The sequence below is a fragment of the Cladosporium halotolerans genome, assembly GCF_011745625.1.
Source record: "Cladosporium halotolerans strain TM138-S3 chromosome Unknown Sca1, whole genome shotgun sequence".
In the NCBI taxonomy this organism is placed as follows: Eukaryota; Fungi; Ascomycota; class Dothideomycetes; order Cladosporiales; family Cladosporiaceae; genus Cladosporium; species Cladosporium halotolerans.
Window position 1 is genome coordinate 1365502 of NW_027191452.1, and position 24979 is coordinate 1390480.

Consider the following 24979-nt stretch of genomic DNA (forward strand, 5'->3'; position numbering starts at 1 on the left):
CACTCACAGTAAGGTGAAACGACGATTGAAAAGATAGGAGCCCAATGTCATTTCATGGTCTATGATAATCCCAAAGCAAAGCAAGACGCCTTCGTAATCGCTGACCGAATGTCTCCAATCCGTCGTAGGGGAATAATAAAGATGCCTGGGGTGTTATACGTGTGTGAAAGAAGAGACGCCCGCTGTCCAGAAAGTGAAAGTATCCAATGTGCCTTGTGCATGGTGAGAGGAAATTTGGGGGCTCCAAGTGACAACGCCATCTTACGCCAGTGTTCGTCATGAGGTTGAGGGAGAGAGCAGGAGGAGCCAGGACAGACAGTCGATTTGACGCGTTGGCGTCTGAACGAATAACCGGTACTAGCTCAGCCAGCGCCTCGCCAAAGGTATCGCGCAGCGTCGAAGACTGGGTCCTTTCAAAAGGATCAAGTCGCGTGCCTATCATTCGTTGAACACGTGCACCGGACAGCTGCCTCTCCCCTTGATGCCCCACCAGTCGCGAATGCATTTGCGATGGAACTTGCACAGACACTCCAGCCTGCCCATCTCCTCGCCCGGCTGGAACTCTTCCATGCAGATTGTGCACTCCTGCTCCTTGCCCTCCCCGTCCACGCAGTCTTTCTCAGTGGCAACATAGGGGAAGATCCCACGAGATCTGTACGACATGGCGCGAGCGCGAGCGTTGGCTGCGGCGTCGGAAATCGCAGGTGGTGTTGCGGAGGATGGGAGGTTGGGGTCGTTTGGATTTGTGGGTGGGATTGGTGTCGAGTTGAGCGCTGTTGGTGGGTTTGAAGGCGGCGTTGAGAAGCGGCTGCTGACGCATGATGATATGTGTGCTTCTCGCACGGCGTCGCCGGGTGGAAGCTCGATTCCGCAGACGGGGCATTCGTCTTCTTCCCGGACCTGGCGGCGTCGTGGTTGAGGAAGTTGCTGAGCATGCGTACTGGACGATGGGCCTCCTGCCTGTTCATACCGATTCGTAGGAGCTGTCAAACCCCGAGGTCTGGGTGGACGATTGCTTGGATGGAGGGGATGGTGGGATCGCGGAGCACCACTCGAACTACTGATAGGAGCTGGAGTGGGCTGAGAGGCATGTGCAGCTGGTAAGAAGTCGCGGTAGGAAGGAAATCGAGAATCGTCCGGCTGTGTCCGGACGTTCGGCACAGGGACAGAAGGCCTCCGATGATACCGCGATTGTGCTGTCTCGCTCGATCTCCTCGAAGCAGTGGGTACAGTCCGGGGTCCTACCTCCTGGCCTTGCTGTGGTGCAGGCGGTGTCCACGGGTCTGGTACGCAAGGCTTGCAAACCCTCACTACCTCGGCGCCTCCCATCATGGGTGGCCCATCCTGTACTCCGGGTGGTTGTACAATGTATTCTCGGGGAATAGTGATCCTGTGCGGCGAGCAGTTTGCGCAAATCACTCGACCGCATTTCCTACAATGATGCTTTCGGAAGAGGAACCCAAACTCTTGCGCGCAGACCGGACATTTGGTGACTTCTGTGTCTGGCTGCCATGGGGGCGGTATCAGATCGCTGACCCTGCGTTGTGACATCGTGCTCTCTCGGCGGGGAGGGAAGGCGGTGAAGCCTACGCTGCCGGTGGTGTGCCCACGGATATGTCCTTGTTGTCGAGGAGGAGAGCTCAGGTTAATCGCGGTGGCTCTTGAACTGCCTGGTGCTACATAGGGATAATTGCGCCCTTGCTCGGCGGAGGTCAAGCGCCGTTTTCGCTCGGAGGACTCGTCGCGAGGGAGTGGAGGTCGGGGCAGCGTCGACGAGCCCGTGGCATGAGTTGTAGGGGTAGCGGAGGAGCGGACGGTGCCTCCAGCAGATCGTAGAAAATCAAGCCATGTCTGGTCGTCGTCGCGATCGATCTCGTTGGTCGAGGGGAAGGAGGCTTGGCTGCGGTCCGCCATATGGTGGGCGGTGGAAGACGACGCGAGGTCGCGTGCGCATGCAATGATTGCAGGTGGGAGGGACTGTGAGGCGACGCCGCGATAAGGCTGCAGTGTTTACAGGACAGAGTGATTGTCTACGGCACAAACGATAGATCCGACTACGGCTATAGCAACAACAACAACGACAGCAGTGTTACCTAGTGCCAACGCATGCAACGGCTGCGGGACCCTCCTCTCTCACTCGCTCGTCGGCGTGGCGGTCGCGTGTCTTTCGTCACCGGGTCGCTTCTCCGCCGCCTCCGACCCTCAACCTCCGCTGCTGACATCCCTCCGTCCTCCCCGCCCGGCTGCTCGGCGCTAGGCTCCGGCCAACTCCGTCGTCTGCAATTGGGCGGTTGATACATCATAACGCGCAGCATAAGACTCTTGGTTCACCATCAATGCTTGGTCAGAAAATGCTACCCCTTGCCAAATGAAAATTGTACACTTTTCATTTGGAAAGGCATCACGTTTAGGAAATCATCTTGCCTCGATGCGCCAGCCACTCCAGAATTACTTCCGATGCTTGACAGTCTATTTCCTCTCTCGCCCCCGCTATCCGTGAAAGCTACCAGCACTCCCAAGGCTCTGCCCGAGGTTGCTGCTGTACCGTCTTGAGATGCCCTGGCTGCCCATCCCCAACGGAATCGAGACGCGCCTAGTGACTCTCCGGGCCCCCTGTTCGCTCCTCGAATTCCTCCTACTACGAACAGGCGAGTGACGCATGCCATCAGCGTCTCTGACAGGGGACATGCCGGCCGAAGATCTGGTTGTCGTACGGGATAACAATGGCCCTACACCGCCGTAGCCCTGCTCTTCTGCTTCCTCTTCTTCCCGCCGCAAAGAAGACACGAGCATTGGTCCAGGCTTGCCACCAGCGGCTTCAGCTTCGCCCTCCAGCGCCTCCGCTTGCAAAATGTCGTCTGCCTCATCATCGTCATCGCTGATCTCACCGTCGTCGTTTTGATCTCCACCGAAGCCTTCTCCCTCAACAAGGTAGAACACGGGGACTGCAGCAATGAAGCCAATTCCTGCTAGCAGCCACCAAGGAGCGATCACATAACCCCTCTGAACACCGATGGTGAACATGCTACCAGCCAGTAAAGGACCGAGCGCTCTGCCGGTCGCAGAGAAAGACGTGGCGAACCCGTTCAGTGTGCCTAAGACTCTCAGACTGCTGGCCGAATTGGTGAGTAGAATGGTCGAGCATGGAAAGGCGAAGATGCCGCAGAGGCATTTGATCAGCATGACAACGAAAGCTGCGGCAGTCTGCGATTCCTGAGTAGAGAGTAGAGCCGTGAATGGGATCGCCAAGTAGCAGAGGGGGAAGATGCAGGCGCACCATTTGAGGCAGTATAGGATGCCAAAGCGCCGGGCAATTTGAGGGAACAAGAAGAACTGGACGAGCATGCCGAATATTCCGTAGAAAGTGCTTAGGAGACCGATGCGGAGGTGGTGTAACCCAAGACCCCCGGCGAATTTGATGGGGTTGCTGGGATGGAAGTCTGGCTCAAGCGGCGGGTACTGCATGAAAACGGGAAGGAGTTGATCGAACGCCATTGCGTGGGCGGCGAGAAGGGTGTAAGCGATGAGGTTCATGACGGCCTGGTAATTCATCACTTCACGCCATGAGGGCGGAGGCTGACGAGCCTTGGTTGGCCCCTCCGGAAATGCTTGCTCCTCATCTTCCGCATTTGGCTTAATGAGAGGTTCGGTCTCTCCATTCTCGAATTTTGATTCGCCATCCGAGAGATGCAGGGCTTGTTTTGTTTTCGAAGAACACTGCTTGGCGAATTTGTTGAGCTTCCGTCCAAGTAGTAATCCATAGTCACGTTGACCCCTCTTGGTCTCTAGAGTCTCCTCTAAGTAGAGCAGCCCGGTCGTGATACCGATAGCAAAGAAAATTGCGGAGACAATGTTGGGCAGCGCGTACGGAAATCTCTCGAACAAGCTCCCACCATCTCTCCTGTCACCGGGTACTACATCGAGTGGGTTTGCAAGAGCACCACCAATACTCGGCCCAAAGATACTCCCAATGTTCCATACCAGTGGCATCAAGCTGAACGCCCTTGGCTGCAATTCCTTGAAGGGCACCATCTCTGCAACGGTTGTCCGAATGATGCCCACGTTCCCGTTGCCCGCTCCTGCTACAACTCTCGCCGCAATAGCCACGGCCAAATTGGTGCTGAAGCCCCATACCAGACTAGTAATCATGGTTGAGGTCAGGCCAAGGAGGATGGCGGGCTTTCTCCCGTGGGTGTCGGAAAAGCGGCCCCAAGCGACGCCAAACAGGGCCTGCGACAGCGAGAAGACGGCAGCACAAATACCAGCCCATTTTCCTACTTCGTTCTGCGGTACGTTGAAACTGCGGATCATCTCTGGGAGGTACGGGAACAGTGAGGTCGTAGCTATGGGCTCGGCGAATCGGCAGACAGCTGTGGGAAGAAAGGGTCAGACACGGCTTGGTGACACAGAGATACAAGAGACGCCGTACCAAGTATCGCCAATTGCTGCACGGGCAGCTTGCGCTCACGTGGAGCGTTTTGCGTCGCAGAAGCCATGTCGGGCTGTCAAGAATGGGCGGTGTCTGAGGTTCAGTGGCGGTGGACAGCCCGCTCAGCTGACCAGCGGCAAGAAGAAGCTGTGAGGGCGTAATCGCACCCTCGCGCAGGCAATGAAGTCAGCCTCCATCGTGAAGGAGGCTGACTGCTGCACGGAGCGGTAAATAAGGCCCGCACCAACAAGACGTGATCAGCTGGGGCTTTACCCTCGGTCGGCGCTTTCGGCCTTTGCGAAATCCTGTCGGGGGATAGTGCCCGAGCCAGGGTCCGCAAAGTCTGTATAGCTTACTTACACTTCACCTCTGTCTGGGCAGCTGAGTAGGCTCGCCGCATGCATCAGCAACTTGAAGAGGCTTTGTGTGAAAGGTGTCAAAATGCTTCGCTTTCGAAGCTCGTTTCAAAGTTCTGGCTGCAGACGATTATGGCCCTGAGGACCCAGCTGGGGGGCTTTTAATGGGCTCCACGAACGCGTCCAACCAGGACGGGCAAGCTGTCATCCGTACCGTCAATTCGCTAACGGGACGAGACACATTCTGCGAGACGTTCCACAGGGTATGGTGAGCCCATACCACCCGCCTCCAGCCGCTGATTTGAAGGCGTCCCACTGAGAGCTCGAGGAGCTCTCGACCTGCCTCATCTAGGATCGTCGCGTCGGAGAGGCCAAAGGCAGTGACTGCTGCAATTTCCTTGGAGTATCGCCGGCATGCAGAGAAACTCTTCTCTAGTCGATATGACAACGTGTGACCGGTGCCCCTAGCAATGTCCAGTCCTCTGGCGTGCCGTGTCCATTACCGAGAACAGCACGGCATCTCAGCTGTAATCAACGATTTTCTCAACCCTGGAGCCAAGCCCAAGGCTGGAGGACTTTCAAGCCGGCAAAACTTCTCAGCAACCACGACCCCAAGGGTATACGCGGACTCTGGCCGACAGCGCACTCCGAACATCCAGTGAAGGACGCCCAGCTCGTTCATCGTCAACTTGGAGACGCTCCGGGCTGAATTAGGGACGGCGGCCTGGCATGCGATCGGCTGACCATATGCTTCTCGATGAATCCTCTCCGTCCGGCTGGGTCCCTCTTCACTCTGTGGCTCACTTTGACTTATCCTGGCCTTGCTTCAGACACGCCGTCTGCTTTCTGCTCGCAGTGGATCCATGCATCTGCTTGGCTCTTTCGCATTCGCATTCGCATTCACTGTTGCAAAGCCCAATCTCTTGGGTGAGACTGAGTCGATTCCCGACCTTGGGCATCCCAAGCTGTGGCCAGTCTCCAGGGCTGCTCCCAGAGTCTTGCTCGAATGTCTTGCCGGCCCCCGGTCAATGGTGCTCCCAAATTAGCAAGCCCCTTCGATACAGCGCTTCTTCGACGAATTCCTGACGATACTGCGATGCCATGCCAGACCTGATGCAACACGGACGCGACCGTAGTGTCAATTGCCATTGGCAAACACTTAGCCCCGTCCCAATTTGGGTCCCAGAGAAGTCCAATCGCCAATTTCGCATCGGAATTTTCGTGCCGTTTGCCGGTACGGACCTCTTGCAAGTTCTCGCAAGGTGCGCAACTATCTTTGCCGATCTTATTCGCTGCCGCCCATGTCCCGATATCCAGTTCAGCTATGCCGCACTTGTTATCGCTTCCCAGCTGATGGAGGGTTCTTCACGTCTCCGTGCGAACCGTCAGGGGTTTTCTAAGCCTGCTGTCTGGCGCTGATCCGTCAAGAGTGGCTTTTGTGGTGTGCATCCAGACTGGTTACGAATGTTGGTGGCGAGCAACAAAGGTGTCCTTTGGCGTGCCTTCTCATCCTACCATATTCTCTCTTGAAAGCTGGTCCTTCTCACACAGTCGGAGGGCGGTGTCTTTGTCGCCAAGGTCACCTCGCCCCAGTGTCGCTCCGTTGCCTGAGTGGCTCCGCCGCCCATGGTCGCCTTCACGCTGTGTCATCACGCCGCACCATGATTGCAGATCTATGTCATGGAAGATCCGCCGATCCAATGCCCTAGCGCTCTGGATCCCCCGGGGGGTTGCGCATTTGTCTTCCGTCGCGTCAATCCTGATGGTTGCTGTTTCGCGGCATGGCCATGACTCTCGGCCGTACGGTGTTGAGCATTGTGTCGTATGATGGGATCAGGTCCCTGACAGAGTCGTCGTCGTCGTCGTGGTCATCGGTTTCTAGTGCCCTTGGTCGCGTTCGTGCGTTGGCCCGCACCGGATCCCTCGCCCACTGGGCACAGAAAGCAGGAGTTCCTGCTCGCAGGCAAGGACTCGCGTCAAATCCAGCGATATGCTCTCGTCGTCGTTCATCTTACCTCAAGCCGTTGTGGTGTTTGTGGGTTGGGGCCTAGCGACTTCGAACCGCTGGCCAGAGGGCCAGCATCGCGACAACTTGCGGACGGTTGAGGAGGATCATCTGTCGCATACTGCTGAAGACTCTGGTCAATCAGATCTTCTTGGCGCGTGTTGATGTTCGTTGCGGGTCTAATGGGCATGAGGTGAGATGGCAGAGGGCAAGCAATGCGCCGCAGCGCTCGAGCGACCGTACTCCAACCCCCACGCCCATACCGCCGTGCAGCAGAACGAGCTCCGCTTGACGAGGAACATCAGTTTTCTCACACCATTGCAGCACCTTCAGAACAGGATGATACCCCTCAATAATGTGTGAGAAGGGTTGTAACATGGTTACGACAAGATACATCAACCTGCATGGAATGCATCACCCCCTGGACGTCCTCTACAGCACCCTGCTCGTGGCTATGGATCACACCATTAGCTATGGTATATATTTTAATATTTTCCAATGACCGCTGCCCCCGCGGGCTCGGACCGCGGGGGGCTGCTAACTACTAACGGTGGAGCCGCGCTGCCTTGGCCTAGATAGTTTAGATAGCTGACTTTGGTTGTGCGAGATGTGCTAACTATTCGTACACTAGTTCGATTCCCGGTCGCACCAGAAGACAAATCAGTTCGCCTGGTTTGCTTCTGACCGTGTCCCCTCGAGGGGGCACGGGGTATTCGTTTTGTAAATACAAACAACAACCCAATTCTTTTGGAGAATTTTTGTACGCTGGTTTGATGGCAAACGGACGTGATTGGTATTTGACACAACTCGGATGTTATTGCAATGGCGTCGTCGTTTGCTGCTTGAGGTCGATGAAGTCAGTGGTTGCTGCAGCGCTGCGCTTGGCGGAGCTTTTGGGGGCGGCCGAAAACACACACGCCTGCAGCCGCATCACTGGTTGTTATTGTGCTTTTATTTGCTATTGGGCAAACACACCTTGCTACGCAGCGAAACAACAATCCGCATGGCGATATTGGTGCATGGGTGTCGTGTGGGCGGTTGCGACGAGGAGGCCGATTCCCGTGCGATCGCTGCGTTGGCAACTCCTCTTCGCTCACCACCGTGCCAACAGCGCTAGCATCTCGCTTGGAATAGCGATTGCGGTTTTGAAACACCTGAATACATCCTGCTATGGCCTGTTCACGCCCAGAAGTGTTTCCTTTCCTCCTGTTCCCTAGCAGCACTCAGCGAGCTGCTGTGAGCAGACAGGCAGCGGTCCGACCGCGAAGACTTTCGTACACCCGCGCAATCAGCGATTTCGCTCGATATAATGCAAATGCAGGTTGAAAACACCTCAATGCACCTTAATATCGTGCATCCTCCCTCCTACGTGATTCACTTACTCCAGGCCCCTGTAAGCACTCAGCGAGCTGCTATGAGCAGACGAGCGGCCCGACCGCGTGAGACGCTCGTACATTGGCGCAAGCAGACATTTCGCTATTGACGATTTATGTGTAGGTTGAAAACACTTCAAAACGCAATGGCATGCTGTAGCCTTGCGCTTGTGTGTCCCTCTTACTCTAGGCCCCGCAAACCTGTCCACGAGCTGTTTCGAGCAAAGTCGCCCCCGATCGTACAAGCGCTTTCCCCCTGGCGCGAGCCGTGTTCTCGCTCGACAACAGCCTAAATCACTGATAAAACATACAATCTATCAAGAATCATACTTAGAAGATGATGGAAGAACCGCCAGGGCCATCTTGAATTACCCAGCAAATACGAGAGCCAAAGGCCCGAACGAGCAGCATCTTCCCTGTCAAGGACTTAGCGGCATCAGCCATGGCATGCGCTACGTTTTACATTGGCACACAAGAAGGAACATGGCACAAGTATAAGATCTCTGTAGAGCATTTGGGCCCCTTCGATCCATGGTCTTACGTATGATGAATGCTGCGCCTTCGGCGCCAGCTACATTGGTGGCTTCAGAGGGTGGGTTTGTGCAACGGAACAACCACGAAGGATGGCATACTGCCTTTCGATGGTGGTGCGAAACCGAGACTTAGCGGAGACCCGATCAATGAGCACAAGAGCGAAGACACGGTGCTTGAAACACCGTTACAACCGCTCTGTTTACATGCGGCGCGGTGGTCGTACTTGAGTCGTTTCGACTTGGAAGAAGGAATATCGGTAAAGTGTAAGGGAGTGGGAGCCTCCAAGGCCTTGTGGGAGGGATTTGCTCATGGCGCAGGGGGAGCATAGAACATCCAAGTCCAACTGGATCAGCTCCTTCCACAACAACATCGCGCTATCTGTCGAAAAGCCCGTCGAAACCATGCGCTGTCATTCTCAGCAACAACTCCGCAGGAGATCTGCGGCTGCATTTTTAGAGATTCAATGGATCCTTGGACAAGGGCCGCATCGAAAAGCGTGAAAGGTTGTCGAATTCACAACACGAAGACATTTTCTGCGAGCATCGGAAAGATCAGACCCTGGGAAAATGAAAGGACGATTTTGGCAAGTAACTTGATGATCAGGGGCGACGCTCTGGTATATAGATGCTGGCTTCACACCCTTCGCAAGTGCTGTAGGCATATCGCCAAGTCGGAAATTTTGAAGCTCAGTGTCTGTCTTAGCCCAAGACTCTCGAATATGGTTTTGCAAGCGCTTCGTAGGGTTGCGCGAGAGATGCGGATGAGATAACAGATAACTCAGCAAGAACGCGTGAGAACGGCCCTTTGCCTTAGACTAGGCATCGCGAGAGCTCAACCTCGTTGGACAATGATTAGACCAATTAGTGCACAAATAGACTTTTGGGAAGGTGGTCGTCGCCATTATAGAGATCACGTTTGAGAATCAGAGTAGAGAGTTGTCGACATCCACCCTCTAAGAGCCACTCACCGCACCACTTCCACGTGCATCCTGCCGACAGCCGCCAGCAAACATCCTTTTTGTCGAGCTCAAAGCTTTCACAGAAACCGACAATACCCTCCACATGATATCTGAAATGGCAAACGTCACGCTACTACCGGTCCTTCCGCCCACTGGCGAGCAAACAATCAGCATTAGCTTCGACAGAAAACTTCCGCTCCGGAAAAGGGTCCTTGAACTGAAGTAGACCTCAACACGAAGCAACAGACTAAATCATAATTGGTCGCAATCCCTTGTCTTTTTTCACACCGGCAAACGACTTTGGAAGACCCTAAGAGGAGGAAAAGGCCTCACATGAGCATACTGAGACCCGGAAGAGTTCCAGGGTTGGTACAAGGTCGCCAAATACGGACCTCCAAAATCTCTTGAGCGTCGAAGACATAATGGCAAGTGGGCACGGGGTGATGAGAACATAGTAGCAACAAACCTCGCCTGCGTAGGTGCCATTGAGTCGAGAAGCAAGGAACAAGCGATCTGCGAGGGGTGATTTGGGCATATCGTAAGACAGAGATCAGGCTGGCAATGATGGCATGTTTTTCATGGCGTAAGTCATCAATATAGCCAATCGACAGTCACTTTCTTCGCACTTGAAAGTAAGCTAGGCAGTAATCTTGTTGATGATGAAGGCGCTCGTGGGTGATAGAGGGCTTTGGTACATCTGCACCACCAACAATCCAATCCTGGCAAACCTGCAGATTTTCCAAGAATAGCGTATCCCAGACATCGACAGAACGTAAGAACTCAGAGGGGCTCCATGGCAGTCGTATCGTTGATGTTGTGGTGGTAGCCATTTGGAGATTTCCCCGATCACCTGACTTGGCGTTTCGCGCATCATTCCCGAACAGCGCAACCGCCACTTCGAGCACCTGTACATGCACAACTACACTCAATGTGACGCGAAGTCCGCGTTGCGGCCACGATTCACACGCTTCACGACGCGTCAACGAATCTGTTTCGGCTCCTGGGGCCGGCGCAGAAATGCTGCAGCATTCTGCGCGCAGTCATGGCAGCGCAAATTCCCGTCACCATAGACTCCTCACCTCCGAACGATGCTTACCGAATACCTTCGATTACACCTGACGGCATTCGACAAGGTGCCAGCACAGAATCATTGCCAAGATCGTCTCCGCAACTTCTGTCCCCAAGCGCCTTCGTACGGCCACGGACGCAGGCCCTCAAGAGCGGTTCGCGAGCGCAAAAAGTACCTACTGGCGCAAACGCAGGGTTTTCCACAGCTGCGAGCATCTGGAAGCTGCAGAGTAACCATCAGGACATCCAAAGCAATCGGGGGCTACATGGCGACGAAACAGTGGCAGTAGAAGACAAACCAGAGTCGGAAAAGCGAAAGACGCGGACGAAGGCTTCTGGGAAGCTTTCAAGGCCGACGAAAACAACCGAAGCCCAAAAGGATACGAGCTCGACACCCCGGAATTTGCAAGAACACCCGCCGGCCCAGGTCGATGCCTCACAGCAGCCTGCGATCGGGGCGGCTATTGAGATACCCGAAAGCCACAAGGATCCCGATGCGCGCTACAGCAACGGTTTAGACCCCAATTTTCCCTATATGAGCCCCGTTGAGCAATCTTCCGATACCCTCGCTACTTCTTTTAAGCACAATGCGCCTTCGACGGAGCTGCCCGTCACAAATCAGCGACGAAAGCGTGCGCCTACGGATTACTTGCCTGGGGAAAAGCTAGCACAAAAGAAACCCAGAAAATCTCAAACAAAATCTGAGGCGATCGTACTTGACTCAGATGAGCCGGAGATCATGTTGGACGAAGCGCAGGCTGATGACGGGAGGGCTGCTAAGAAACCGAACAATCCAAGACCGGCGGATAGTTCGCCAAAGCCAGTTAGAACACTTAGCAGTCGCAGCAGCAAACCAAACGCCATTGCGGTCCACAAAAGAGAAGCAACAGAAATTACTGAGTCTGTCCCGTTACCGGTCAAGCACTCGGCGGAGACATCGGCATACTTTGCGCAGCAAGAACTTGCAGTGCCATTAGACCAACCATCGCCCTCTTCTCCGCCCATGGCAGTTGAACAATTGGACAATTTGAAAGCCATAGGATGCGTGTGTGTGGACGACGTCATTGAGAACTCTGAGGCGAACAATGCACAAGACGTGCCTGGGCCAGCCCCAAGACGTCGCCGAAGTTGGACACCCCTCCAAGACTCACATGGCGGATACAGTGCCCACAGTATTCCCGCTGTCGATTGTAGTCTGGATGATAGAATTGGCCACATCGAGTTCTCTGAAATGCTTGGAAATTTCAGCTACTTGGATCCGAAGGCTGTGGCAGCGCCTGACCCCGCCAGTGACAATGGTATCAAGAAATCCTCCGTTACTGCTGCTGAGAATCGGCGCCCAACCATCTCGAAACCAACCACAGAATCCGGGGCAAAACCTGCGTCCAAGAAGAAGCCCAAGGCTCCAAAGAAACCCCAAACGATCACGTCACTCGCCACTGCGGCGTATCAGCCAATGCTACAAGCGGAAATTGCGCAAAGTACTGTCTCTGAGTTCTTCGCTCCACGGAAAGAGAGGGAAATATCCATGGCAAACGGAGCAGGTGAACATGAAAAAGCAGTGGAGGAGCCTGCAAAGGCCAAAAAGCCCAGAAAGTCCCGAGCAAAAGCAGAGACAGCAGAAGGGGATCTCGCAACAACCAAGAAACAATCGAAATCTCGAACAATGACAAAGAGCAAAGTCAAGTTCAACCCTGCCGACCATCAACTCCCACTCTATTCGCCGACTCAAGCGCGCAGGCAAATGAGGTCCCAGGAATTCTTATTCGGAACTTCAAGTCAGCTTGCCGCCGAAGAGTCCCCTGACTTTATACGAGAGGTCCAGCATGCGATACGCCAATCAGAAACGACATCGGGCTTGCTTGACGGGTCACAGGTCTTTACGCAAGTTGAAGTCAGTCCGCAATCAGTGGAAAAGAGCTATTCAAGGGTTGCTACTGCGCCGCACGGCACGTGCTTGTCGGTTGAGCAAGCCACGCGCGAACTCTGGTGTGCTTCTGCAAGAGATGAGACCGGATCCAAGCTGATTCAGGAAGCCAAAGACAAATCTGACGACAACGCGCTAGCTCAAGCTCAGCTAGATATGTCACCTATGGGGAGGCCGGAGCTGCCGCAGGAGTCTCCGATTGATCTTTGCAACGGTCGTTCTTCGAACCTGCCTCCCGGCGAGTCCCCGGCGAGTCCCCTTGAGAGGGTTGATCAAACGGAGGGTACAGAAGCCTCTCGAGGACAAGCGGAAAAGCCAGCCTTGGTCGCACAAGCAAGCGTTCATGAAGAGCGGTGCGCTCCCCAAGGCACCGAATGGGTTTTCCTACCGAGCGACGACTCCGAGTTCTTGCCACACGATCCCATACCGAAGTCGGGAAACCAGCCAGCCGCTTACACTTCTCTTGGATCTATGAACAGGCCGGCCCTGCAACCTCTTGACGCTAACCTGAATATCTTAATCCATGATCTCGGCACCAAAAGTCCGACTCGATTGGAACGCCGACCTTTCTCCACCGCAGCGGTCACGTCCGAAGGACATCAACCCAGTCTACAGCCGCTCAAACCAGCATATGACCTATCGCTTGTCGCCCCAAAGCGTGGTCGTGGAAGACCTCGAAAAGAAGGTTCAGCGGATCGAACGTCGTTGACTTCTCCTGCGCGTGGAAGAGGGCGGCCGCGGAAACAATCATTGACCGGAAGCGCTTCGAAGACCTCACCGGTAAGGCCCCGCGGCAGACCTCCAAAGGAGCATTCGACCGAGAAAGAGACAACACCAAAGCGGCCAGTAGGACGGCCTCGCAAACACCCAGTTTCCACGACTCCGCCACGAAAGCCTAGCAAAGAAAGGAGTCCACAGCATTCAATCTCTGCTTCTCAACTGGCTTTGCGGAAAGAGTGGACGAACATCGACGACATATCTGACTCTGACTCTCGTAAAACACCATCCCCACGCCGCAGAAGAGCGTCTTCGACTCCTCCATTCGTACGACCACTGGACTTTGAAGGCCGGCAATCAACATCCGTGAAGTCTAAAGGTTCCACTTCAAGCGGCGGTATGAAGGCCACCGACACCGAATGGCCGGCGGTGCAAGCCGTGATCTATCCGGAGATTACGCAGACAATCAAGTCGACGCCTCCAAGCACGGATCTCAAGGATCCCTCGTGGCACGAGAAGATCTTGCTATATCATCCTATAGTGCTCGAAGATCTCACTGCTTGGCTCAACATGCAGGGCTTGAGGACACATGTTCAGCGGTTGAAACCCAAGGTCAAACAAAGGGGTCGCAAGAAAAAGGATGCTCCGCCGGAGGTGGACGAGTGGGAGACCATTGAAGACGAGCTCAAGGCGTGGATGGTACAGAAATGGTGTGAAGATCACAGTATTTGCTGCCTTTGGAAAGACGGATTGAGAGGTGGAGTCAAGGCGAGGTACTGAAAAATGGGCCATGCTGTAGCCTCGCAGCGTTCGTGTACAATACAATAATATGACTAACGATTCTCTTTTGTGAAGGCCATTGGGCCTTCGGAGCTCGCCTACTGCCACCCTGCTACGACTGCATGTGGGTGCCACGTTCGGGCAATTGCACCTCTTGGCAAGCCTCACTTGCCTGTTCTACCTCTTAAGCAGTCTAGAACGTTACGCTTTATAGAGCCCTAATTTGAACTCTGTCCCGAGAACCCCGCAAAGATCCCCCAGATTCTCTGCCGACTACCTTAGGGTTACATCTCTTGCGCCTCCCTACGAACGACAAGTTGCCGCGAACTGAGCGTATTTCAGACCATAGAGACCTTTCATGGAGAGGATCGCTAAGAATCTCCAGTGTTCTCGCATTTTGCTTCGAGCGCGACTCTGGCGTTTCGTGGCGTTTTGCCGCGCGCTTCTCAAAGCTTCATGACGAGCTTCCTGCTTCAACCATCAAGCCCGCTCAGAAGTGCTTACGCTTTTGCTTTCCACAAAGCGGTCGTCAGCACCGGTAACGATCTTAGCATGACCACATTGGTCAAAGTATTGCGATGCCAATGCTGTTTCCTATAATGACGGGGACTTGCCGAACTCTAAGCCGCGGCGACGTACCTTGCATAAGAAGGGCGATGGTCAGCTGCTTCTGGTAGGTCCATAAGCAGTACCTAACATAAGTTTCTCCTTTGAACGTGTCGCAATCGCTCAAAATGAAGTACACGCAGACTGCGTCGTTCGCCTGCTTTCTTCAAGCCGTCCACCTGGCCAATGGACAAACGCCGCCAGGATCGCAACCATCATGCGAAGGAACCCTTGGTGTGAACTACAACGGCACCCGCTCTGTAGTTACCGATGAGATACTGTTCCCTGATCGTTAAGCATATGTTCTTCATACTGTGATGGATGTTGCTGACTTCCTGTCAGAGGTTTCAACCCAGCCAACGATCTACCTAAATGGAACGGTATCCGGCACGCACATGGTCGTGTTCACCGATCTAAGCATCTCCGGCGGAAGGTACAACGGCACGACTCTACCATTGGCCCAAGGCCTGCAATCCTGCCGCACCACAAGACTGCACTGGCTGCAGACCGGCCTCACGCAGACAGAAAATGGCTCATTCGTCAGCGACACACCAGCCGTTGCTCCCTACGGCAAGTTGCCCCCAACCCTGCCAGTCCCAAACACTAACCACCAGCGCAGGCGGCTCCATGCCCACCCTAAACGACATCCCGCACACCTTCACCTTCTACCTCTTCCCGCAACCCGACGACTTCGCGCTCCCCGATTGGAATGCCGGACGCAACTACACCGCTCTCAGCGCGCCGGACCGCCTCAATTTCAGCGTGACAGCAATCTCAGACGTCGTCGGAGCGCCGATTGCGGCGAACTACTACCGGACTTACAATCGCTCCAACACTGCTACCGGATCGTTCAGCAACGGCACTTGTCCGCCTTATCTTGCCGGGGGCGCCAGTGACAATGGGTCTACGGGCGGTGCGCCATCGGGCAATGGGAGTAATGGAGGGAGTGGGAGTGGTTCTTCGCCGCCGGTGGAGTTCACGGGGTTGGGTGCGAAGTTGGAGAGTGGTGTTGGGTATTTGCTGGGGGCTATTGCGTTGTTGGCTTTTGCGATGTTTTAGACGGGGGAATTCTACTGTGATTGTAGCAAATGAGGGGCGGGTTGTATGATCTTGATGCATGCGTACTTGAGGATATCGATATCTTTGTTCAATTTGGAATTATGCACAGCCCCTTGCCGTGGGTCCTACCATGGCAGGCTCTGCGCGGCGCTGTTGTAGATAAAGTGTCGATTGCTCTTATGAGCCTTCGTATGCCCTCAACCAAACCCCAGAAAGCAATACCCTATCCTTGAATTGGAAAGGAAGCACCGTGGTATGGTCCGCTGACTTGATCATGGCGCGCCTTGTATGGGAGAGACCATGCAAATAGAGGGCTCGCGCTTAAGGCATGGCTGTGATGGGGTCGCATGCAAGTGAAGTCTCTTTCGTTCGTGCATCCCGTGACTCCCTTTCTGGCGCGACAAAGATGGACAGGTAGGCAAATCGAGGGTTCGTGAGTCGTGGAGGTTTGCTCCGCCGGCGTTGGTTGCTGTGCTCCCTCTAGCGTGATTTCGTGAGATCTCAGGATCCTTTGAGCGCCATGCTACCGATGATGAAAGTCTCTGCCTCTTTCCCAAGAGCGGCAGTCTCGCCCTTCTTGGGTTGATCAAGGCGGTAGATTTTCCTGAGCCGGGCGTCATCCTTTACCTCTGCAAGTGCTTCGTCAGTCAGAGGGACGGGCTCTCCCTGGACATTCTGCCTCAAGTGTTCTGCCACCGACTGGTTCGGGTTTCTCAAAACCTTCACAGCCACGACATTGCTGCTGGTGTCTTGGATGCCAAAACGGCGGAACGACTCTGCGATCTGTCTTTTGTCAGTAACTGTAGAATATTCCAAGATGTAGTGGACTGACATTGTTGTTTGGCGAGAGATCAAAGACAATCTCAGAATGCACGTTGCGGCTCTTCAGACGGTTGTTGAGAGAGTCGGTGATGGCCCTGAAGCATGCGGCTAGGATTTGGTTCCTTGAGATGAGGATAGAGGCGTCCAGAAATGCATATTCGAAGTCTGAGTTGCCTTCGAGGAGCTGCTGGCGGAGGAAGGCGGAGTTTTGGACGTTCTTGAAGAGTGATAGCTGGATTGGGGAGTCCGGGAGGTGTGGTAGAGTCACAGTTTCTACGCTGGCCATGGTGAAATCTCTTCCTCGTCTTTCTCAGACGAGTCGACACACGCTATGGCTGACGTATATCTCGGATCAGTGGTTCCCTTCACGCAGTGGTGATCACGTGGCTTTCACTCGGTCTAGACGCACCATCCTTGGCCTGATCACCAAGCGCTATGCCTGCAAATCTCACCGCCAGTCACGTGCCGTGCCAATCCAGCACGCGGCCGTGCCTCGCCTCGATGAGGATCGCCGGGCCCGAGCGTGGCTGAAACGCGGCAGAAAAGCGGTTCGGCGGGCCAAAGCTGGGGCCCCTCGCTCGTTTGAAAGCAGAAGAGGCGGGCGCCGCCATCCATGGTCGGCGGCAAACACCGCAGACGGCAAACACCGTGTGCGAACACCGCCAGGCACGATGCCTGCAAAGCGCCCCGGCGACGACGAAGGGGCGCCGCCCATGCCCGCGAAGTCGTCCAGGACCGACCTGCACATCGAGTACGACGCGAGCGCCGGCGCGCGCAGGAAGGGCGCCTCGAATCGCACCGGCCAAGCCTGCGACAGATGCAAGGTGCGCTCCCATACTGCCTGACTGCATGCTGACGCTGCCGTGTCTGACTTCTGACCCACGCGACAGGTGCGAAAGATTCGATGCGACCCCCAGCCCGGCGGCTGCTCGCCCTGCGCCCAGAACAACACCGAGTGCCGCACCACCGACCGCATCACCGGCCTCGCCAGGTCGCGCGGCCACACCGAGAGCGTCGAGGGCGAGAACGCCTCCCTGCGCTCGCACATCGAGTCCCTCCAGAAGCAGCTGAGAGAGAAGGGCATTGAGCCCGTACACCCGCCCGGGAGCCATGCTGGATACGCGCCAGCGTCGACCGACGCCTTCGCTTCGCCCGTCGATCCAGGCTCGTCGTGGGGATCTTCGCTGCGAAAAGAGACCGGGCACCCGCATCCGGGCAGCCTGGGCGACAGCACGCCGACACAACCAGCGCTGCTGTCTGAGTTCCGCACGGGATGCATCGGCGACAACTACCTGGGCGTCTCGTCTGGCAACAGCTGGCTGAGCCCGATTGAGGGCACGTCGCTCTCGCTTTTCGGCTCGACACTGGACCTCAACGAATTCATTCCCGAAGACAGAGTTGACTCCGGAACGTCCTATCAGAACTTCCTGGACCATGCTTTCATCGAGAAACAGAAAAATGCGCCCTCTCTTCCGCCATGGGAGACCGGCAAACTGTACGCGGAGTGGTACTTCCGATCCATCCAGCCCATGCTTCCTATCCTCCACAAACCGCATTTCATGCAGCTGCTCCATCGCGTCTACCACGAGCATTATCAGCCTGAGCCAGCCGAGACTGTCATGGTGCACATGGTGATGAGCTTGGTACAATTTCAGTACACCACGCGAAACAGCAACCCGCAACAACGCACTCAAAATTTTCAGCACTGGTTTTTCTCACTCTCTCTGGTTCCCCGACTCATCAAGGGACACACACTTCCCGACATGCAAGCGCTCACCCTGATCTGCGCACAACTTCGCGCGTTTCCGCGGCCTGGTGCTTGCTGGATGTTCACGAACATGGTGCTGGGTCTTGCTATCGAACTAGGGCTTCATCGATCTGTCACAGCCTGGCAGGGCATGACCGCAAAGCAAGACTCGCATACCATTGAGATGCGGAAACGCATCTTCTGGAGTCTGCTGGAGATGCACGTTCCTGTCAGTGGCAAGCTCGGCCGTCCCATGCCGCTTCGACCAGAGGATTTCGATATCGAGATTCCTGAAGAAATCCATGACAACCTCCCCGAAGAATCGCATTTCGACGACTGGCGAAAATGCTCGTTCCGTGCTGGCAAGTGGGGATTTGTCCTCCTGAAAGTCCAAATGAAGGTCTACAGTTCGATCTATTCCATTGGGTCAACCAGTGCAAATTACGACGCGAACGTCAAAAGTTTGGAAGCAGAGCTGAGGCGTACCGTCGGCATGTTTCCCCCAGAGCTATCAGGTGGCCCAGAGACTAAAGACGAAGATCGCGTGTCTGCCTTGTACCTGCAGCTTGGTGCAACCGGATGTCAACTCCTCATACATCATCCTGCGCTGTGCCGCTCCTTGTCGCCAAAGGTCATGTCAGACAATACCGACGCGTGTCTTGACGCTAGCACCAAAATGCTGTCTATTGCTACGCAATTGAAAACTTTGAAAAGTTTGGATACGACTGTTTATTGGAATATGGACTTCCTGGCTTCCATGTTCACCATGCTTTTTGCTTACACGGAGCGACGCGATCGTCTTAACATGTCGGATTTGCAGCGTCTTCGCCAGGCCATGAAAGGCTGGCTGGACGTCATGGGCCTTGTTGGCAACCTTCTCGGCACTGGTGATCGTCTCCATGCTACTCTGCGAAACCTCGTCGAATGGTCCATCAACAACATCAGCCAGCACCTCGTTAAGAAGACCGCTTCTGCAGCTGTCGCGACCTCCAATGCCACACCGCCTGCCTCAGATGCCGGCTCGCAACAGCAGCCATCGCAGCCGCCTTCACAGCAACCTTCACAACCTCCGTCTCAGCCGCCATCACAGCCTCAACAGCCACCACAACAGCCTCTCAAACAAGCTACCGCTTACGAGAACAGCGGCGATTACAACAGGGGTTACGCTCGCGATCCGGTGCATGACTTGAACAACCATCGGCCCAGCCATCAGATGCAGCAACAGGCGCACACACAACCTCACCCGCAGCCTCCATCACAGCCGCAGCCACCACCGGCGGTGCAGCCGCAGCTACAAGCTCAACCTACCAGCAATGGATATCCAAACAGTCAGCCTTATAGCTACGCAGACCACCACAACGGGAGTGTGGCTGCATACGCTCCCGCAGGTGTGCAGACATTTAACGCGCAGGCTTACCCTCGGGAAGATGTAAAGCCCAACATCGATGCGCAACTTGCTGCTCACGCGGCTCTGGCTCATCAGCAGGCACATCCTGTCTCTCAACCTTACATGGGTGGCTTCCAACCTGCATACTCGACCATCGACACGGTCGGTCCGCTGGCCTGGCGCAATTTTGCCGAGAACATGGTCACAGGCATGCACACCAGCGCTCCAGGCCTAGCCGATGGAAGCCTCGCCACCTACGCTGGCTTGATGACCGACCCTATGGGCAACACGACGCCTAAGGCCGGCGCTTTCATGTACGCGAACGGGGCCAGTTTTGGCCAGATGCAGATGCCAGCACAAGACGGGAGCAGCAACGTCCCAGAATGGCCTCTGATTCAGTACTAAGATATCTCCTTGAATCAAGTCTGGACCGGCATGGCCCGGAGGAACGATGCACATCGGAGCATCGGAAAGGCGTTCAAATTGGTATCATGCGGGCACGGTTGCGAGAGCGCTATTTGTACAGAGGGCGGTGTTTCATCGGGTCATATAGACATTATCAGGGAGATGATACCCAAGGGCCGGGACTTTCGATTTGGGGGCAGCTTGCAGGTTCTTTGCGATTCTTTGTTACTTTCTTAAATTAAAATGTGTATATTTTTCGAACCACGCGATATCACAGCATTTGTGACGTTTTGTTGTATCTGCGTCCGCCAGCCAGTAGGGCATCGCTCATTTGCAGAGCTAGGCGACGTCCGCGTTGCTGGAGGCTCAAGGCTCGGGTTCAGCCGCGCTTGGCGTTCCGAGCCCGCAAGATCGAAGGAGACAGCTCTGCTGCAGCTTGACAACCACATATCTGCCCCGATCTCCAATCCCACTCGACCAAACCAACCGCCGACATGTTCGCCCGTCGCGCCGTTTCCACCGTCGCCAGGCGCGCCGTCGTCGCGCGCCCCATGGTGCCGGCCCGCAGCTTCGCCAACAGCATGAGGAGATGTGAGTGCGCTTCCTCCCTCACGGATACAGACGGAGATAGCCATTGGAGCCATTGGTGGAAGAGGAAGAGTTCGGAGGGTTGAGAGAGGCTTGGGGACGGATATGGGAGGGTTTTTGGGCGTTTAGGAGGAATGCGTGCTGACGTAAACACAGTTGACAGCGGCACTCACGGCGACCCCAAGCCCGGCGAGCAGTCTAAGCACATGAAGCCTTTCGAGGGTATGCAGAAATCTCCTCCCGCCGAGATCAGAGAATATGCGACAAGCCACAAGCGACTTTTGGGCGGCTTCCAGGCACCATTGGACCCGCGACAGGGTCACGCGAAACGGCAGCACAGGCTAACAACCACTCTTGCAGAGATCACCTCCGAGCACGACCTTATGCCTGAGGGCGGCAAGCCCGGTACCATCCCTACCGATCTTGAGCAGGCCACCGGTCTCGAGCGTCTTGAAATTCTCGGCAAGATGCAGGGCGTGGACATCTTCGACATGACTCCTCTCGATGCTAGCAGGAAGGGTACGTACAACTGCACCTGGCGACATAAGATGGGATATGGCTATACGGCGAGGGCTGCATTTTTTATGCGCTTCTCGTGGACCGAGCATGTCTTTTCACTCGCCGAAAGCCTCTCCATCAAGAGCCATTGTCCGCGTCTGCCCGGGACCGCAATGCTGACATCAGACCTCCAACAGGCACTCTCGAGGATCCCATCGTCGTCAAGTCTTTCGGTGACGAGCAGTACCTCGGCTGCACCGGCTACCCGGCCGACTCTCACGTCGTCATCTGGCTCACCACCTCCCGCGACCGCCCCATCGAGCGCTGCCCCGAATGCGGCTCCGTCTACAAGATGGAGTACGTCGGCCCACCCGAGAGCCACGACACCCACGGCCACAGCGAGCACGGCCACGACATTCACGACAGCTCCGACGGCGCCCACAACTACGAGGGCGAGCCTAAGACCATGGCCGACTTCGTGCGTCCCGAGTACAGATAAGCGTGAATTTTATGGGGAGAGTCCGGGTTGAGTGCCAGAATAGCGGTGTTGTAGAATAGACCGGTGTAGCCGCTTGCAATGGGATCATGTACAGACTGATCTTTTGATTTACATTATCCGGCTCGTGAGTTACTTCCAAAACTGGAAGCTGTGGTGCTATGTTCACAATTTGACAACAGCTCATTCCGCGGAGCTCCGATCAGCAGCGTCCACGACACTCTCGGTATCTACTCAAATGCCATTATGCTTTTTATTATTCTCGTGACATGGAAATTTGACGAGCTTCGACGCGAGCTTGCTCATAGGACCGATTTGAATCCCGAATTCGCCCGTCCTCCGCCAGAATTGACTTCAATCTCGCTGATGGCAGACCCCACCTCCACACACTACTCCACACATCCCTTTAATGTTTACACACCAGTATATTTAAGCAATCAAGTCTCCCTATTGATCTCCAGTTTCCTTGCATCCCCATACACTATAGACCGTGTCATGGCGCCATGCCTTCCTTCACCAAACCCTTCACCCAGTTCCGCATCCTCCTCATCCCAGCGATAGCCGCCTTCATCTACCTCTATTTCTACCCAGCCATCAACGATTGCGCTTTCGCGCCCGCGACAAGGACTAAATCTCAATGCGACGCGTCCGGATGTAAAAACACTACTGTCAGCGCAGGCCTGCCGCCTTTCAGGCTCCTCGCGCTCGCGGATCCCCAGCTGGAGGGCGACACGAGCCTGCCATCCGGCTGGAACGACGGTGCGTCAGCGAACCTGAAGAGGATAGGGGAGAATATCTTCGCGGGACGCTGGGATATCTTGAGGAGGGACTTGCCTGTGCTGCTGCAGGGCTATAGGAAGAAGCTGGATCTCTGGGGGAATGATAGGTATTTGGCGAATGTGTACCGGCAGACGAGGTGGTGGGCGGCCCCGACGCATACGGTCGTTCTGGGCGACTTGCTTGGGAGCCAGTGGATTGGGGACGAAGAGTTTGAGAGGCGGGCGAGGAGGTTCTGGGGCGTGGTGTTTGGAGGGGCGGAGAAGGTGCCTAAGAGTGTGACGGCGGCGGAGAGGAGAGTGGAGGTTCTTGGGGAGGATAAGAGTTGGAAGAGAAGGGTTATTGCTGTTGCTGGGAACCATGATGTTGGATACGCAGGGGATCTGAGCGAGGAGAGGATTGAGAGATTTGAGAGGTCGTTTGGTAAGGCCAACTGGGAGATCAGTTTTCGATTACCGAACGCGTCGCTCGATGGGGAGCTGGACTATGCTAGTAGGAAAACGCCGGATTTCTACGCTGGACCTGGGCCGCAGCCTGAGCTTCGCCTTGTTATCTTGAACTCTATGAATCTGGATGAACCCACGCGGAGCCCGGCGATGCGGGAGCAGAGCTTGGAGTTCATGTCGAACAGTATCTGCGACTCAGATCGAATTGACACCAAGAACACCGCGACGGTTCTTCTCACGCATATCCCCCTTCACAAGGCCAATGGTGTCTGCGTCGATGGACCATTCTTTTCCTACTTTTCCCCGGAGAACGGTGGTGGCATTGCAGAGCAGAACCATCTAAGCGAAGACGTCACTCACCAGATATTCGACTGCCTCCTTAGAAACAAGCCTGCTGTGGTGCTCAATGGTCACGACCACGAAGGTTGCGATACGCAGCACTACCACAACCCAGAGAATATCAAAGAACGCAAGACAATTCGTCACAACGACTTGCCGTCTCTGACTCCTGAAGAGAAGCAATCTGCTCTGCGCGAAATAACAGTACGCAGCATGATGGGCTCTTATGGCGGCTATGCAGGCTTCCTGTCTGGCTGGTACAACGAAGACCAAAGTAAATGGGAATTTGCATACGAGACTTGTGGGTTCGGAGTGCAACATATTTGGTGGGTTTGCACAATCGTTTTGTGCGTAGAGATTGGCCTTGCGGTCATGAGCGGCATGGATGCTCTGACGCAGAAGCTGCTGGAGCCAGAGACACGGCGGAAAGTAAAGGAAGCTTGATCTATTGGCTTTTTGTGTGTATTGCTAGCGTCATGTACAATATCAACGATATTCTATTCAGTCGCCCTGGCCCCAAAGGTCAGTGGTTGATCCTCCTTCCTGTGGCCGGACCCACGAATACGGTGGCGGTGAGAAAGATTGTAGGGCTGGAATCTGGCATCCCCGTCTTCAACCACGTAGATCCGCATTTCAGCAGATCCGGATTTTTGAAGCGGTGTACAAATACAGAGTTTGGCCCTTTCCCATCTTCGCAAACAATTTAGTTGGTCCGGCGCCGATGCTCAAGCCGGCCCTACCACGGGAATCAGGTCACAAGCAAACGGCCGATAGATCAGCTAAGTCCAGCCATTGCATTGACCTCGCCCTACGAACCTTCCGTTGCTTTCGGTTAGGAAGCCGTCTGCGCGTGGCGTTCAGGCCTTGGATAGGCGATGGAGGGATTTTGTGGATCTTGCCCGTCGTCAGCGTTCACATATCCACCATGGCTGTCTTCAGCAATAGGCCTCCCCAGGCTTCCACGATCTCCTCGCCAGCAGCATTTGAGCCATAATTCGTTTCCTATTCATCTTCTCGGCCTCCAATGCCGCCTCTGGCGCCGCTGCGTCCACGGTCAACCGTCCCCCACCAATGGCTGGGGTTCGACGCCTTCACAGCGCCACTACATCAACCATACTCAGGCTTTCACTGTCCTGAACGCCGGCATTGCTCGTACTTGCGAGACTGGGTAAGGTTCCTTTTGTATATGTCATTCTGCAGTTCCTGCACCCGTGGCCTCCAATCTTTTAGAACACGGGGGGACTCTTGACCCAGTATTCTCTTGTGAACTGAGATAATGCCGGGGTTCTTATTGGCGAAGTCTGCTTAAATTTCAAGCTGAGATATGGTGCTGTTGTCAAGCTCGCTTTATCTCTGGGCCTGTTGCTGCTTGTTTGCTTCTTGTTCCGGACCCGCCCGATTCCAATGTCCCTATGCTCTTGCTTTCCGTTCTCCGCTGCGTGGCTTACTTTACACTGACATGGTATATGTGTTCTTGAAAACATCGCCGTCATGGATCCCGCGGCACAGCTCGTCGCCTTCATTCCATAGATCTTGAATCTTGAATATTCAGAATCAGGTGAAGCTCAATCAGGAATCAAATCAGTCAGGTGGGCGCTCAATCAGAAATCAATCAGCAATCAGGTGTCATTCAGCCATCGTTGTCATCGCTGTCTGTGCCGT

General features: G+C 55.0%; 8 protein-coding genes across 8 annotated transcripts; 5 read left to right on the forward strand and 3 right to left on the reverse strand.

Moving 5' to 3' along the window:
- Window positions 1-438: 438 nt before the first annotated feature.
- On the reverse strand, window positions 439-1329 carry WHR41_00502 (uncharacterized protein; the record flags this gene model as incomplete). Its single annotated transcript, XM_069369108.1, has 2 exons — window positions 439-960; window positions 1246-1329. 2 exons carry the CDS (start codon window positions 1327-1329, stop codon window positions 439-441), a joined length of 606 nt encoding a protein of 201 aa, XP_069234321.1.
- Window positions 1330-2369: 1040 nt separating this feature from the next.
- Window positions 2370-4635, reverse strand: WHR41_00503 (uncharacterized protein). The gene is made up of 2 exons (XM_069369109.1): window positions 4430-4635; window positions 2370-4370 (listed from the first exon to the last, which is right to left on the reverse strand). The coding sequence occupies exons 1-2, from the start codon at window positions 4494-4496 to the stop codon at window positions 2491-2493; spliced, it is 1947 nt and encodes a 648-aa protein (XP_069234320.1). The 5' UTR covers window positions 4497-4635; the 3' UTR covers window positions 2370-2490.
- Window positions 4636-10697: 6062 nt separating this feature from the next.
- WHR41_00504 (uncharacterized protein) lies at window positions 10698-14147 on the forward strand (the record flags this gene model as incomplete). The annotated part of the gene is made up of 1 exon (XM_069369110.1): window positions 10698-14147. One exon carries the CDS (start codon window positions 10698-10700, stop codon window positions 14145-14147), a length of 3450 nt encoding a protein of 1149 aa, XP_069234327.1.
- A 315-nt stretch (window positions 14148-14462) lies between these two features.
- Window positions 14463-15812, forward strand: WHR41_00505 (uncharacterized protein; the record flags this gene model as incomplete). Its single annotated transcript, XM_069369111.1, has 4 exons — window positions 14463-14480; window positions 14533-15044; window positions 15096-15323; window positions 15373-15812. The coding sequence occupies exons 2-4, from the start codon at window positions 14882-14884 to the stop codon at window positions 15810-15812; spliced, it is 831 nt and encodes a 276-aa protein (XP_069234326.1). The 5' UTR covers window positions 14463-14480; window positions 14533-14881.
- A 37-nt stretch (window positions 15813-15849) lies between these two features.
- WHR41_00506 (uncharacterized protein) lies at window positions 15850-17057 on the reverse strand. Its single transcript, XM_069369112.1, has 2 exons — window positions 16645-17057; window positions 15850-16595 (listed from the first exon to the last, which is right to left on the reverse strand). The coding sequence occupies exons 1-2, from the start codon at window positions 16918-16920 to the stop codon at window positions 16314-16316; spliced, it is 558 nt and encodes a 185-aa protein (XP_069234325.1). The 5' UTR covers window positions 16921-17057; the 3' UTR covers window positions 15850-16313.
- Window positions 17058-17283: 226 nt separating this feature from the next.
- On the forward strand, window positions 17284-20437 carry WHR41_00507 (uncharacterized protein). Its single transcript, XM_069369113.1, has 2 exons — window positions 17284-17458; window positions 17525-20437. Exons 1-2 carry the CDS (start codon window positions 17306-17308, stop codon window positions 20171-20173), a joined length of 2802 nt encoding a protein of 933 aa, XP_069234324.1. The 5' UTR covers window positions 17284-17305; the 3' UTR covers window positions 20174-20437.
- A 177-nt stretch (window positions 20438-20614) lies between these two features.
- Window positions 20615-21857, forward strand: WHR41_00508 (uncharacterized protein). Its single transcript, XM_069369114.1, has 4 exons — window positions 20615-20764; window positions 20918-20983; window positions 21122-21280; window positions 21457-21857. Exons 1-4 carry the CDS (start codon window positions 20668-20670, stop codon window positions 21756-21758), a joined length of 624 nt encoding a protein of 207 aa, XP_069234319.1. The 5' UTR covers window positions 20615-20667; the 3' UTR covers window positions 21759-21857.
- Window positions 21858-22258: 401 nt separating this feature from the next.
- On the forward strand, window positions 22259-23761 carry WHR41_00509 (uncharacterized protein; the record flags this gene model as incomplete). Its single annotated transcript, XM_069369115.1, has 1 exon — window positions 22259-23761. One exon carries the CDS (start codon window positions 22259-22261, stop codon window positions 23759-23761), a length of 1503 nt encoding a protein of 500 aa, XP_069234318.1.
- Between the last annotated feature and the right edge of the window lie 1218 nt (window positions 23762-24979).

Coding starts and splice junctions, on each gene's coding strand:
- WHR41_00507 (XM_069369113.1), top strand. CDS start 17,306: ATGCCTGCAAAGCGCCCCGGCGACGACGAAGGGGCGCCGCCCATGCCC. Junction 17,459..17,524: donor AAGCCTGCGACAGATGCAAG/GTGCGCTCCCAT, acceptor CCCACGCGACAG/GTGCGAAAGATTCGATGCGA.
- WHR41_00508 (XM_069369114.1), top strand. CDS start 20,668: ATGTTCGCCCGTCGCGCCGTTTCCACCGTCGCCAGGCGCGCCGTCGTC. Junction 20,765..20,917: donor CGCCAACAGCATGAGGAGAT/GTGAGTGCGCTT, acceptor ACGTAAACACAG/TTGACAGCGGCACTCACGGC. Junction 20,984..21,121: donor GCACATGAAGCCTTTCGAGG/GTATGCAGAAAT, acceptor CCACTCTTGCAG/AGATCACCTCCGAGCACGAC.
- WHR41_00503 (XM_069369109.1), bottom strand. CDS start 4,496: ATGGCTTCTGCGACGCAAAACGCTCCACGTGAGCGCAAGCTGCCCGTG. Junction 4,371..4,429: donor GCAGCAATTGGCGATACTTG/GTACGGCGTCTC, acceptor TTCTTCCCACAG/CTGTCTGCCGATTCGCCGAG.
- WHR41_00506 (XM_069369112.1), bottom strand. CDS start 16,920: ATGGCCAGCGTAGAAACTGTGACTCTACCACACCTCCCGGACTCCCCA. Junction 16,596..16,644: donor ATCTCTCGCCAAACAACAAT/GTCAGTCCACTA, acceptor GACAAAAGACAG/ATCGCAGAGTCGTTCCGCCG.